The sequence below is a fragment of the Anopheles funestus genome, chromosome 3RL (genome assembly GCF_943734845.2).
Source record: "Anopheles funestus chromosome 3RL, idAnoFuneDA-416_04, whole genome shotgun sequence".
NCBI classification, from domain to species: domain Eukaryota; kingdom Metazoa; phylum Arthropoda; class Insecta; order Diptera; family Culicidae; genus Anopheles; species Anopheles funestus.
In genome coordinates, this window is record NC_064599.1 from 41,281,246 (window position 1) to 41,295,915 (window position 14,670).

Sequence of the window (14,670 nt, forward strand, 5' to 3'; positions counted from 1 at the left end):
ACTCCAATTGTTGCTGCAATCTGCGAATTTCGTCATCGTAAGTAGCCTGGGTGCATTTGTTAGCCGGGTTACATTCTTTGGCTGCACTATCAACACGCTCCGCTTCGGTAGCGTCCAACATGGCAACACCGCACTTTACGGGGGTAACACTTGAAGTGTCCAAAATGGCGACATCACGCTTCGCGAGTGTGGCACTCGAGGCGTCCAAAATGGCGGCATCACGCTTCGCAAGTGTGGCACTCGAGGCGTCCAAAATGGCGGCATCGCGCTTCACGGGTGTAGCACTCGAAGCGTCCAAAATGGCGGACAGGCACGTGGTAGGAGCATCGGTCAAAGGCGCTTCGGAAGCTGATTCCTCGTCTGGTATCGGTGTGGCGTCAATTCCCATAATTTCAGCAAACAATCTCCGGATCTGGGCAACGGTAGCGGAAGGGGGAACCGCAATCCCCGCATCCGACAGAACGCCCAACATTTCATCACGACCAGGCATGATCTAAACCAAGATGACACAACGGCAGCACGGGGCGAATCCCACTTCTGAGATGTAATACGGATGTATTACGGAAGATTTAACTTTTCGGAAGGAGGCTTTGGTAGCCTAATAACAAGACGGAAGGTATAACGGAAGAACGGAAGACAGAACGGAAGAACGGAAGAACGGAAGATGTTGCTTGTACAACGATCCAATAACGAATATCTTTATTCAGCATGACAGTTGCGCAGCACACTGTCATGTCCAATGGTCATAATTCACTCTGACATTTCGAAAGCTCTTCACAATGATACCGGTTGCGGACCTGACACTACAGTATATTACAGAATGAATAAACGATAAAGTATGACGGCAAAAAAGTTGCACTTTTATCGGGTTCTAAAATTTTTATCCGACGATGTGTATGCGTCAAATGGGCTAGATTTGTTGCCTGGGCATAGCAGTTGCTTTGACAGTTCAATTTGGTTGCTTGGGTATTGTGCAAACTGTCAATCGCACACCCACAACAATATCATCAGCTGCAGTGGCTTCAGGGCTGGCAGTGTGCGTGTTCATTTCTTTTACTCAGTTTTGTTTGAAACCTTGGATGATAGTTTTGTGACAGAGAGTGTTTAACCATTTTATCAATTTAACTTAATCCATCGTGGATTGTACACTGTGGACAGTTCAGCAGTGCGGTAGAACTAGAGTAAGTTTGTTGATCATTGCGATCGGTAAGACGGCGGAATGCGATGGAATGCACGTGCGTATGAGTGCGTCGTTTGCTGTCAGTTTTGTGTTGTCGATCACAATAGTGGAATGCAGCCAGTGTGTTGGTGTGTAGATTCTTATTGGAAGTTGTAACCTGCCATAACGGTACGCATTCCTCGCGGAAAGATAACGTGCGTTGGAGGTTGAAAGCATTCGTTATCTAGTGGCACTTGTCTCGCTCGCACCGCCAAACAGCTTCAGCAGTGTCTTCTCTACGAGTGTGTTGAAAGGTGCGAAACAGATGAAGGAGAGCCGAAATTGAAGCGCACACGTAGGTGATTTCAAAATGGCGATCGGATTTGGAAAGCGATGAGAGATCAGTCGGTACGCAAGCAGCCACGAGAGAAGTGTGTGCGTGAGCAGCTAGATCATCTTGTGCGGTTGACAAGATCGTTTATTTTTTTTTTGACGCGCGGTTATTGCAGCATGTGTACTGTGGTCAGTGTTACCTTTTGCTAGGGTTATTCGGTTCGTATATTTTGGGTTTGTCGCCCAATATGTCTGGCCTTTGGGCCAGTTGGACTGTAGCGGTTTGCCACGTCTAACATCTACCATTAGTTGTTTAATCATCATCCGGTTCAACAGCTAGTCGAGTAGTGAACTATAAATTTAGGAGTTTTAGTTAATATATGCCTTCATCTCTTCGTGTTCATGTGACACCGATCGAAGTAGATCGCCATAGTGATCATGCGTTATATTAAAGAAGGTGACAATAATTCAACGTGGTAGCATTAGCCTTAGTGGAATCTTGCTTAGCATGATTGCAAATTGGATCGCATATTCAGTCTAAGACGAGAGTTGAGGATCACTCTTCAAGTGCTTTTCAGTGAAAAGGTGTGCGTGCTCGCGTGCGTGTGTGTGTGTCATGATTGCCCTGTTGTGGAGAGTATACCTGCGCGCTTAAAATATTTTGCTGTCAATCCACCCCTTTGCGTCGTCGTTGTCCGACAGGTGACCTAATCAAGTCGGTCAACAAAGATCACAGCGCAAAGAATGTTTGGTGCGCATGTGTGTTGGTAGTGGAAATGTGTGTGAGATCGTCATCTTTCTCAAAAGCAACAGTGTGAATCTGAATTAAGAGTTTCGATCCTTCTTCTGTTTAAATCCGTGTACGTGGGAGTACGGGCGAGTTCGAAGAGGTTTGAAGATAGTGGCAGCTGAGAATTACGTCAACATTTTGTCATTGCGTTTCTCATACGGACGAAGCTGCAGTTGGTTGTGCGTGTGATTGTGATTTCGAGTACTTAAGAAAGTAGTGGACGTGCGGAATAGATTGCACACTTACGAAGGCTTAAAATCCGTTCTGGTTTTTGTTGTGGATTTTATGGTTTTATTTTTTGCTCCTACTACTTAGAACTCCCGAAAGGGCTCACTGAAACAACCACCGGAACATGTTAGCAACACCTGCGAGGGGGGAGGTCGTATAATATTTAAATTTCCCGCGGTTTTTAATAAGTTTGTTGTGCGTTAGTTGTCTGTTGGAATTGGTTTTGCTTGTGGTATGACAGCTGTGTCTTTCCCTCTTGCAGTGCTACTTCATTTCTTTCGTATGCCAACAAACACACACACACGCAAAAGCTATCGATAGGAAATCTTAGCGCAACACTTTATTTGATCGATGAGCCCCAGAGTCCTACCATTCTGTTCAGGAGTCGTTTGTGGCCGTGTAGAGAAAGCCGCTCGATATTGAAGAATGGTGGGATAGGATAGGACGAAGCAACAGTCACGGAACCGGCCATCAATAGGTGCTCAGAAACAAAAGATAAAATAAAACAAACTTCAATCCAAGCACAATTCACTGTTCTGCTTCATCGACACGGAAACTAACTGTGGGCTCCGATTGGCCACGGTGTGATAGCCATCCTGATCATGTATTTTTCTATGTAACCAGGAATCATCACTCACTAGCATTATCATCATCATCATCAGCTCTTCGCATTAGCAGCAGCAGGTTCCCGATGAAGGTTAAATAGTAGCAACTGCAAAACTATCAAGGTAAGCTTCAAAACAGTCCATGTGGAGGATGCATGTGTGCCTCCTACCGTTTTCCAACACAAACTTTCCCTCCTTCCGTGCGAACGCAATTGATAGACGTGAGAATTGGCAAGGTGAAGAAGAAAAGAAGAAGGTAGGGATAGAACTGGCGAGTAGGTGTGAAAGTGCAATGAGTCGGTGCAATCCCATTGGACAGAGGAAACAGAACGAAATGGGTTGGCAAAGCCCTTTTTGCTTGTGAATTTAAATCATGGAATGCAATGGCAGTTGAATGAGCAAAGTACGGTGGTATTTGTCTTTAATCGTTGATAAGCAATTGACTGCAGTTTGTTGTACGTACATCCAATATTGTCATCAACCGGTGATCGTAAAGCGAGTGTTGAATATGAACTAAAGCAACCGGTTATAATGGTTGAATGTGGCTGACACATAAGAGAATGTGACCGATGAATGTGTTTGATGAATTCACGAACAAAAAAAGAAAAAAATATCAAAAAATATGAAATTTTATAAATGAAATTCTTAACTCAAGGTTTCTAATTGTTCTCTTCAGTTATCATTTGCTCATTCGAGTTCTTTGGCACTTGAAGGATTGTTTAGAATTAAATTATGCACTCTTGGGCCTGGAACGGGGATTTGTTTTTGGTAGTTAAAAAGATATCTACCTCATATTTTGGATTAATATTGTTTCCATTCGAAGGCAAAAAAACCAAACCAAATCGACGTTTTTAACATTCTTTTGGGCGTAATAAAAAATCCCGAGTTCGGAATCCTAAAATATAAAAATAATCATGAATGATAAAAAAATCCAATATCTATCAAAGCAGAGTTTAACAATTTATTTTATTTACAAAATAGTGAATGTTTTAAGTTGAAGCCCCGTTTTTAGGCTAAACAATATAAAATTATAAAAATTTCAAATCAATTATTTCGTAAGCGTACGAAAAATTTTGGATACAAATTTGCTTTGAGAAAAACGCATTTGAAGATTGAGCTTACGCATATTTAATAGCGATGAACTTAATTGTTGGACTGTTTCTTCGTCAATACATTGATATGAATTTGCTATCAGATATTCTAGAATCTCGAAGCTTTGAGAAAATACATTTTTTCTATTTTTTGGAACATTTCCGAATGATTATCTCCCAATAGTGCATGTCATTAACATATCTATTCTCTAGAAATAACCCTAAATGACAACAAATAATGTTTTGCATTATCATCCAGCAGTTTGAAATTGATTGTTAGGTAACCATTAACAAAACCGCAGTAAAATCCTTGATAGTTCTACTGTTAAGTTTAATTCTTTTCCCAAACAAATAGAATGATCGAAAGAGAACGAAAACTTGTGGCAAAAATGCCACCAAAAAGAGCATCAAAATTTGTTGGCTTGTAAAAATCAATGCTTGCATAAAAGCATACAATTGTACAGTTTTGAAACAAATTTAAAATCAATTAATGTCAAATGAATCATTTTGTTTAGTTCGATAATTACATGTTATTGCTTATAACTCTGTTGTCAATCTATAGGAAGACCGTTTACTGTGAGATGGTGTATTACGTAAAAAATAAAATTATATTAAAGTGATAGAACAAAATAATATCATTTTTAAATGCTTTTACGTATTTTTATTGTAAAGAGGGATTCATTTAAAAATAACGTTGATCAATTGAAACACGTTTTGCGATATACTACAAATTCCATTTGCTATACTGCATCCTTTGTTAAACTTTGCTAATTCCTATCGCGACCTTACGCGATTATCCTTTCACCTATTGCAAAAGTAAAAACAAAAAAAAAAACTTAAAACTGCACCCGTGTTATAGCTAAAAGCGACCAGAGCCGGAGGAGAACTGCCGAAAAACAATTTTAAACAAAAAAAAAAAACAAAAACCTTTCCAACTAGAAATAGCCAAAACGACAAACGCTTACAGCACACACCCAATTTTCTTGCGTTTCTTTTCCATTTCACGCAGAGCAACACCAACACCACTGCCGCCAACGTCTCCAGTCCACTGTCCAGCCCAGCGACACTTTCGACGAACTGACCATAACTTCCACACGCTTTATTGCACCACCCTTGTCCCCCTTCACCAGCATCAGCAGTGTAAAAGGTGTCGAAAGTGAAGCAGAAAGCCATCTCGCGAGCAAAGCGCAAGTGAAACAAACGGACGGCGAAGACGGTGCGTTGCGCCAGTAGAGGGGAAAAGTTAAAAGTCTGTGATTAAATTCAATTAGTGCGGTAGCGAAAACCAGCCACGCTCCACATTTACTACAATAAAGTGTCATCGCATCATTGCATCCGCTGCAAGAAAGGAAAATCCAAAGCCGGTGCATAGTGTCGCGCCCGTGTGTGTGTGTTTATGTGTGGGGTTGGGTTAGGGAGGGAGTGAAGAGCATAGTGGTGGTGCGCGGGGTGGGTCGGTTTTTTGGCTTTGGCGTTGTGTGCTTTGCCTGGTGCATCGAGGTGTGACAATAATAGGTCGCGAAGTCGAAATTTCGGACTTGGGATCACACCCGTCCCCCAACAAGGGTGGGATAGGACAAAACCGTCACAGACCCTAGACACAACCGCATCACATACCGTCCCAGGTAGACACCATGGAATCGATGGAGTACGAGGAGGCGCGCAACATGACGCTGCTGTTCTTTCTCGAGCGGCTGCTGGATCGTGGCGAGCCGAGAACGCTTCACGACCTGTCCTGCCAGTTTGGAGCACGTGGATTCACCAAGGAAATGCGTCAGATTGCCGGTGGAAGTCAATCAGGTCAGTGTAAAATGGATTCTTTTTTGCTTGGGTAATATGTTCCCTTCTTCTAGTGACTCGTTCGTTGCAGAGTCGACAGGTTTAATTTTAGTGTTGCGTTTCGTTTTCTTCGGCCTGTGCCTCAGCACACATCACCTTTCGGTATTAGCACATGCGGCAGAAGGTACAAGCTAAACTGGGCTATCGATTTGCTCGGTTTCTGCTGGGTGTTAGTTTCTTACCTTTTTACCCCGAACGGGGCCGACTTCCGGTAAGTCGCGTTATTCCGTGCCACCATCCGGTTGTCGTGTAATCTCAAAGGATTTTTTTTTCGTACAAGCCCTAGGGAGGGTGAAAGTAAGAAACGTTCCGTTCTTTGTTCAACGCGCGTGGAACGAAGAACATAAAAATAATAATAAACTAAACCTTTGGGAGGGAAAAAAAGAAACAGCTGTGGAAGTTGTCCTGCACCAAACTAGGACACGGTTTCCAAACGGCAAAATCGTGTTAGCTTTGTTGGCACCAGATCCTGACTTTTCCTCACAATGGGTGCCAGTTTGGATTCAGCATTGATATTGAAGAGTTATATTGAAATGTACACAAAGTTGCGCTAAAAATTAAAACCCCTTTTGGAAGCAAGCAGACAGTTTTTTTAACCGATAAGTGGCTTAAAAATATTTGATATTGATAAATGACAAATGATATTGATACAATGACATAATGTAAAAGGTAATAAATTAGTAAATAACTAATTGTTTTTACGACTAGCTTTGGAAGATATTTTATACCTCTAAATATGGAAGATTAATTTAAATAGGCAAAAAAAAGTTTTACCTCATCTTTTTTATCTTTATCTTAAGTTAATCTTTTAAATACAACTCTTAAGCCCATGAAATGCATCTCCGAATTAGGTGGGACTCTTCATATGGTTGTATACTATGAGTTCCCATCGAGCTGATCCGGTTGCTGATCGAATTTATTTAATTTTCTTCTGCAATCAACTTTTTTCCTCCCATAGTTCTCCCAGACAGTCCCTTGGACAGCTAGTTTTTGGCAAGAACACTCAAACCATTCTCCAGAAATAGAATCAAAATAAAGTTCGTCTTTTTCGGTCGTTTGTTGCGGTCCTCAGTTGTTGTTTTGCTATTCTCTCTCTTACAAGAAAGCAAGTGGAGCAAGTTCATAGCATGTGGAGATTTCCCTTTGTCCCTTTGGACTGGTGGCGCTTTCCAGCTGAACAATGGCAAAGGCTTATATTTTATTATAGTTTATTGTTTTCAGATTTACATTCCTAAACCACCCCGGACGGTGTCGTCGATGCGACCACTCGTACGTCAGCTCCCGAGTGTTCGCTTTTATCGGCCAAACTTCTTGAAAACTTGTTGTGCGCATCGGCTCGGTTCGCAAGACAAGGTTATGTTTGACTTGTTCATTGGAGTGGAAGCGCGTTCTGTGCTGTAGGGGCTGTTGTTCCACAAGATTTCTACGGCACTGCACAGAAGCATGTTTTCCTATGTTGCATCGCGTACACATATATCGGTGTACATTAAAGTTCGGTTCGGCCTCGGCCTAGGCCACGGTGGCTAGCATGCTGAACCATCAACAATGACGAACCAACATGTTCGAACGGGGTTGGCCTCAGGGAACAGGAATAGTGGCAGTCAGCCGAGCGAGCAAGTCGCGGGCTGGATGGGTACGAGGAGGCTACATTTCCTATCGTAACAGGCTTGTTAATTCTATCCGGTGTATAGTTTGTAAACATTCGCAAAGGAAAAAGCGTCGATTGTGCTGCAGCCGGAAACCCGAAGCCTCGTACATTTGATGCTACGGGCAAAATGATGCCTACGAGAATCTGGAGCAGTTGTTGCGCATCTTCAAGAAAAGCAATCTGCATCACCATTTGATTCGTATGCAGAAAACGGTAAGCAAGAGTATCTACTGAACTGGTGGCCGGTCGGTCGTCCAATCGGTGAAGAAAAGTACCGTGCGTACGTGGGCAATGCAGAAGTGAAGGAGTCGGACTTCTTGGGGCTTCCCTTTTGTATTATTGGCAGGATTTTATTGCGAACCGCAGTCGAGAAATGCGTTCGGGTTGAATGCGGACCGTGTTACGACATGGGCCTGGCCGTAATGGACAATAAATTATAACACAAATATATCTACACACACAAACACACACTAGCTGCTTACCCCGGAACCGTAAAACAGGGAGATTGTGAGGAGAGGATTGCATGTGTGTACTGCAATTGCACCAAAACAATCAACAGCAATTGCAGCCGTTTAGTATGCGAGCGGTGTGCTTTAGGAGTGGTTGGAATATAATATATCAACCGCTTTGTGCAAAATTGTTTCGTGTTGTTTCGAATTTGCCCGAATAGAGGAGGAGTGCTCGTAAAAAACGAGCAAAAACGTAATTTGGACATTTATTGTACTAAAGTCAGCAGTACACTATTAAAATATGGTTGATGAAGAGTGTATGCTGCAGAGTAATTTAACTGTTATGAGCATAAGTTATTTATTTTTGCAATAACTTGTTAAATTGATAAAAGTGGTCAGATATAACAAAAAAAGTGGCCAGCGGTAAAATTATGGAATTCTTAGTAAGAGGATGAGTGTAAGAAATTCATAGGAATTTCCAGTCACGAGTCACTTATCTTCATATTAGAGATTCATAACCTATGAATATGATTTTGATTCAGATCAGAAATATGCACACAATTCTTTGAATAATAGAATTAAACTTAAACTTAAAACAGTTTAAAAACTGTTGAAAACTATTTTTATGTATTAAGAACGTTAGCTTTTTTAATTAAATGATGTAAAAACATCAAAATTAAGATTCAAACTATTGAAGAAAAAAACATTAATTTTTCTTCTGCACCTAATAAAACTTAAATGCGATGACTCGGTGGTCTATGTTGTCCCCCTTATCAAGGAATTACTTGAATACGACCTGGCCGTTCCTTACGAATAAAGAAACTTAAATGCAAGTATCCTTTAAATAAATTCTGAACACTACATCACAGGCTTTTAATAGGTTTAATGGCGTAATGAATAAAATTTATTTACTAAATTACAAAATTACATTTTTATAATTTATACATATTACATATTATACATTATACATATCGTCCATTTTTATAATCAATTTTTACAATGTTTCAAAGATTAAAAAAAACGATGATATTATTTGTAAGTTTCCGCGAAAAATGTAAAAAATGCTGTAGTGATTCGGCATCAATGATAAAAAGTATAAAAACATAAATATTTGTTTTTCTTATAATAAATTTTTTATTGTAAAAAAAAATTCAATTCTCAAATATTTTTTTAATTATATTACTTCAAGAACCGATGTAGTCAACGGTATGAGTTCTTTCCCGGTCAACAATCGTGTTTTATTATCCAATCTCCCTGTGGGGAAGTAGAAAGCGGACACCACCACACACGTCACAACAACTCTGCAAGAGATGGACAAGTGCCATTGTTGAAGGAATCCGTAACACCGATAGGTTTTCGGAGTGTCAGTTTTCGCTTCGGCTTCAGCAATGCAGTGCAACAGTGCGACAAACCAGAAAAAAATTAGTAAAAGAAAAGAAAAACACAAATCACACACAAATGCACACAAAATAATGCAGTTTAGAGCATCGGGGAAAATCACTGCACAAGTACCTGGTACGATTCTTCCAACCGGTATCAGTGTCATCCGTTACGAAACGATATTTGTGTAGGTTTTGTACGTTGCGTTTAAATCCACTTTGAAGGATTGTACCTTCGTACGGTGGTATACTGGCAGGTCAGGTACGTAGTGTCGGCACGGGTTTGTTGTGCGTAGTCAGGGCACAACAGCAAAACATAATACCTTTTGCCTCATAACTGTTTAGTGGTTGGATGACACAAAAAAGAGACTCAAAAACAAAACATTTTCAAGTGTACGGCAGGTGGACACTTAAACAAGGACTCAACATTAGTTCAATCATGAGAATGAAGTCGGTATGTGGAGGTCTTCTCCTCACGTCGCAGAAATAAACAACGGGGCGATTTTTTTACGACAGGTACCTAACAACGGGTAGCACATTGTAGGAGGTCACTGGTGTAGTAGTACTCGATGGTGACGTAATGTGTACATTAGCGTCGTTACTCTGCACCTTTCGGGTATGTGGATATTTATGGATGGAACTTATTTCGTCAAGAATATCAAGCACCCTGAGCATTGCCGGACGGTACGTTATGTCTTTTGCTTGCGAAGGTGGCCATAACCGTAAGTGCTTCCGCAGTTGGACCCAGATCTCAGTTTTCCTCGTGTTCCGTACCTTTTTGTTAATGTTTCACATAACTGCGGTGAAGAGAAGAAGAAAAAAACACCGCCAACAACTTGATGGCGTGCTCTCATGAGATATGAAATGTTGTCGGTGTTCACGTGCGTTTTACGCACACAGCTTCTTCGTAGTGTCCCGATGTGTTCCTTAGTTTGTTTTTGGTTTTTTGCTATAAGCCGTGGTCGCCACCGTCAAACGCCGCATAATGCCAAGGCACAACATACACTCGTCAGTGCGTCGGAGAATGGCAAAAATGGGCAATCATTATGAAAGAGGACTTCCCGCGTCTGAATCACCGGCGGAGGGAGCAGCGGGAAAAAGGAGGTTTTAAAGTATGGGAAGGGGAGAGGGTGGGGAGTAAAATAAAAGAAAGCAGTGAAGAAGCGAGTTGAAAATGAAATATTATATTAGCAAGATCGGGCATGCTGGGAGCAATAAGAGAAGAAGGACGGTGGACAGAGCTATTGCAGGCGGGAGGAACACGGAAAGAAATTACCCACGTGGTGCGTTAATAGGTTCAGGCTGGCTGGATGGCATGCTGTGTGTAGGAAAATTAAGAGCAACCACCGGCAAACAAGCTGGCAAAAAACGCGACGAACGGAACTGAAAATCGAATGCCATTGAATGGACCCACGAAGTCCAATGCTCGAGTTCGCGTGACTTTCCTTTTTTTGTGTTTTTTCCCTTGCTGGTCTGAATTTTCCTTCTCCACGTCACAATGGGGCACCACAAACACACAGTCTTGCGTAGTGTGTAGATCACCCTCTTGCACGGGGATGTATAACTGTTGGCGGCAATGACGGCGGGTTTGGCAAGTTCCGAATCCGGCGCACATCGATAAACCATTTTCCACCGACGGGGTGTGATGCATTCGGTGCTTTTGGGAAATGTTTGCTTTTGTTTTCGAAAGAAGTGCATTACGATTTCACGATGTTGTTGCTATGGGTGCACCAGCACCACCTGTGTAAGGAAGGCTTACGATGACCAAACGGGTGCCACACAACACAACACCAGGTGATCAAGAAAAAAACACAGCTACCCCTAAAGCTTTGCGTAGTGGAGCAGCAGCCTACTAATACCGTCCAATTTGGGGGAAAATGCCAACCCCTCTCATCCACTAGCCCGGAGTGAGTGGTGGTCACTCCATCATGTCCGTTAAGTTTTTATATTTTAACTCTGTGTTTTTTTATATTTCGTGAAAGTGAACGCGTGCGTAGCTTATGGTTTCCGTTTTTGTTTCGTTTGTCTTATTACGTTGCGATGTGTCTTTGCTGTTGTGTGTGACCGCAACATGCAATCGGATGTTTTGGACCTGGTGGAAAGTTGCGGTAGAAAAGGTTCCTTGATTAGGGGCGTTTTCTTCGAAAAATGAACCCAAAGCAAACATTAGCAGTGGTCGAACCGTCCAACAATGGAGCAAGGGGTAAATGGTAGAAATTATGTTGACGGTTTGGCAATCGAAACTGACCGATTGAAACGCGATCGTTGGCTGATGATCGTACACGGTTTTATTTGCATTTGAATTATGTCTTACTTGCCATGTTATGAGAGGGCATTTAGAAGGACGAACAGTGTGTTGATTTGATAATTGTACTGTTTTTTTTTCTTGCGTTCAAACCCCTATAATTTTGGACCATATTTTATTGGTAAGATGTAGTACATGACCAAACACGCGTAGATTGATTGGGATCCTAAACGGTTTAGCTGTTGACATTTTTCTTTCACATATATATTGAAACCGTGTAGGTATATTGAAACACGTTGAACACATGTATATTGTAAATTTTTAAAAAATCGTACGATCAATATCAAATGCGATTATGACATTATCACTATTATCACTATTATTAATGAGGTTTTATATGTGTTACGGCGTTTGAATTTTTTTATAATTTGTATAAAGTTTGGCTACCTGTCTAGATTTCTTTAGTTACTTAAAACTGTATATATAGTTCAGTGTATTGAGTGAGTAAATTTGAACTCAGGTCGGATGTGTTGTTGAGCCTATTGTTATTGATTGAATCATTTGCTGTAGGAAGCTATACGCAAAAAATTAAATATATATCTGAAAACTAACGCTTGAATAGGTACATAATTAAAAAAAATTGTAAGAAAAAATTAAGTAATAAGTACAAGAAATATAATAAACATAAGAACCAAAAAAATTACAAAAAAAAATATAATAATGACACACAATAAGCAGTGTTGATTGTCGAAACTGAAAACTACACAAAGTTTTAAAGTATACGTAGAATGAAAAAGTATTTTATTTTCCTATAAATTTATGTTTTAAAACAATTTCTGTTCAAAGTATCATCTTCTTACTGTATTGCATTTTACAAGTAGAAATTGGGTTTGCTCACCAACATAACCCGCACTTTAATGGCGTTTATTAGTGACGATAAATAGTCGGCTTTCAACGGAAAGCCGGTCGAGTATAAAAGTTCACGTCAGGATCTAGACTGAAATCTCCACTAGACCTGACAGTGCTTTGGATATGTAGAACAGACCTACTTACTATGGATCATTCAAGTCACAAGTTAGTCAACGGTGTTATGCACAGCTGGCCGATATCGACAATATTAAGTTATTCAGCCAAATGAAGAGAAGCAAAAATTAAGACACACGGTACTCAACTATTTCTGAGGTAGTGTATAAATAATAATTGACTTTTTTTCAATTCATTTCAATTTACATTTATTATTATTATCTATAATTCGTAATTTGTTATCTGTAAGCACAAATTAAAGCATAATTCTGTGTTTTTATTATAAGTTTAAATATTTGAAAACAATTTTTCTATTTTGTTTTTCTAATTGTCAACAATAACACAAAAAATAAAAATAATATTAAATTGATTTTCTCAGTTCCTCGCGTAAAGACACAGTTCAATACACAGTTGCTTTGCTTTATACTTAAAGCTTCAAAAAAGTCTTATACAACTATTTGGTAAAAGGTTACAAAAAAGAATATAAATGTATAAATGGAGGTTTTTGTCAATTAAAATAAAACAAAACGATTTCATTTGCCTATGGAACCATGTTTACGAACAACACGTGGGGATGCAACGCAACACTAAAAAGCAAAACACCAACACGTATGGGAAGCAATTTTAAACAAACAAATGCAATGTTTGCTAAAGTGTGCCAACGCCGATGTGAGCAAGAATTTAAAGCGCAGCGACGAAATCAGTAGAGCAGAAAAAACAAGTAAATACTCGTACACCCGGTGCAGATTCGCGATAAGAAAGGCATTCGTCTGCGATCGACTTCATTCACCCGTAGCGCAGTAATGCTGGTGTGGGTGCAGTACACTTACCGCCTTTATGTTATTATGTTTTGATGCTTCTGATTTGTTTTTTTTTCACTAGTGACAACCACGGGAGCCACCTTTTCTCGTGGATACGGTGAATGAAACATTGCGAATCAACATACTTACGGGCCGCACCTTTAGTTTTACTTTGTATTCCTGTGGTTGCTGCTTGTAATTAGCTCGTCTGTCTGTTTACTGCTACAGGCGGTGGCATTGGTGAGAAAATAGGGAAAAACAAGCAAACCATCACGCTTAGAAGAAAATGTCAAAAGAAGTATGACGATCGTTTTGAGACGTTTTTTTGCTAGCTTCCGCATAACATCCGGCTGTGTTTTGGCTTCCTGTTTGTGCAACTTTAAAATGTAGTTTCTTCCATTGCTGTTCCTTTATGGGTATTCCCATTTTCCCACTGTTAGTGTTGTGTTGGTTGTGTGATAAAAATATTTAATTAGGGAAAAATAAAACATCACCAACATTATCTGCTGCCTAGACAGTTGTTTGGCATTAATTTGAAGATCGCATGAGAAAAAATCGCCTTTTTTCCCCTTGCATCAATCACCGAATCACGAACTGGTTGTATCGCGTTCATGATTTTCCACTGAGAGTCGGAATCGGAAAATCGTCCGCCCTGCAGTTATTCTTATAATGAAGCAATTTACCAAGCCGAGTGAACAGTCACGGATACGCATCATGATAAAAGTGTGCACTACATTATGCTTCCAGCAATTTGAATGGGTCCCAATGGACACAGGGTGGAGTTTAAACTGGCGTTGAATCGTTTCGTGTTGGGCACAAAACGAAAATGTTACATCAGCTCAGTCGCTCAACAACCACCATCCCGGGGACCATCTTTGGGGACGTTATCGGCAAATCGTTTGATTTCTATATTGGAGACGATTTTTTTCTATTTACCTCCGCCTCGTGCTAGGGGTAAATCTCTGTTCCAGCAACCAAACACCCGAAGAGGAGGGTTCGTTGTCACGCGCTTGCCATCACCACATATCTCCCCAGCACGTTGCGTGCGTTTTGTCGATAGCGCTTGAATTTGCCAGATAAG

The 14,670-nt window shown here is 40.5% G+C and overlaps 1 protein-coding gene across 6 annotated transcripts in view; it reads left to right on the forward strand.

Annotated features, from left to right (window-relative positions):
* The first annotated feature begins 1,010 nt into the window (after window positions 1-1,010).
* Window positions 1,011-14,670, forward strand: part of LOC125771866 (uncharacterized) — a 33,282-nt gene continuing 19,622 nt past the window's right edge. Inside the window, exons 1-3 of one of the 6 annotated variants that reach the window (XM_049442977.1) lie at window positions 1,011-1,181; window positions 2,773-3,238; window positions 5,216-6,006. In XM_049442977.1, the coding sequence (XP_049298934.1) occupies window positions 5,841-6,006 (166 nt within the window). In that variant the 5' untranslated portion in view covers window positions 1,011-1,181; window positions 2,773-3,238; window positions 5,216-5,840. The other 5 variants (XM_049442978.1, XM_049442982.1, XM_049442980.1 and 2 more) reach the window with 5 other exon arrangements.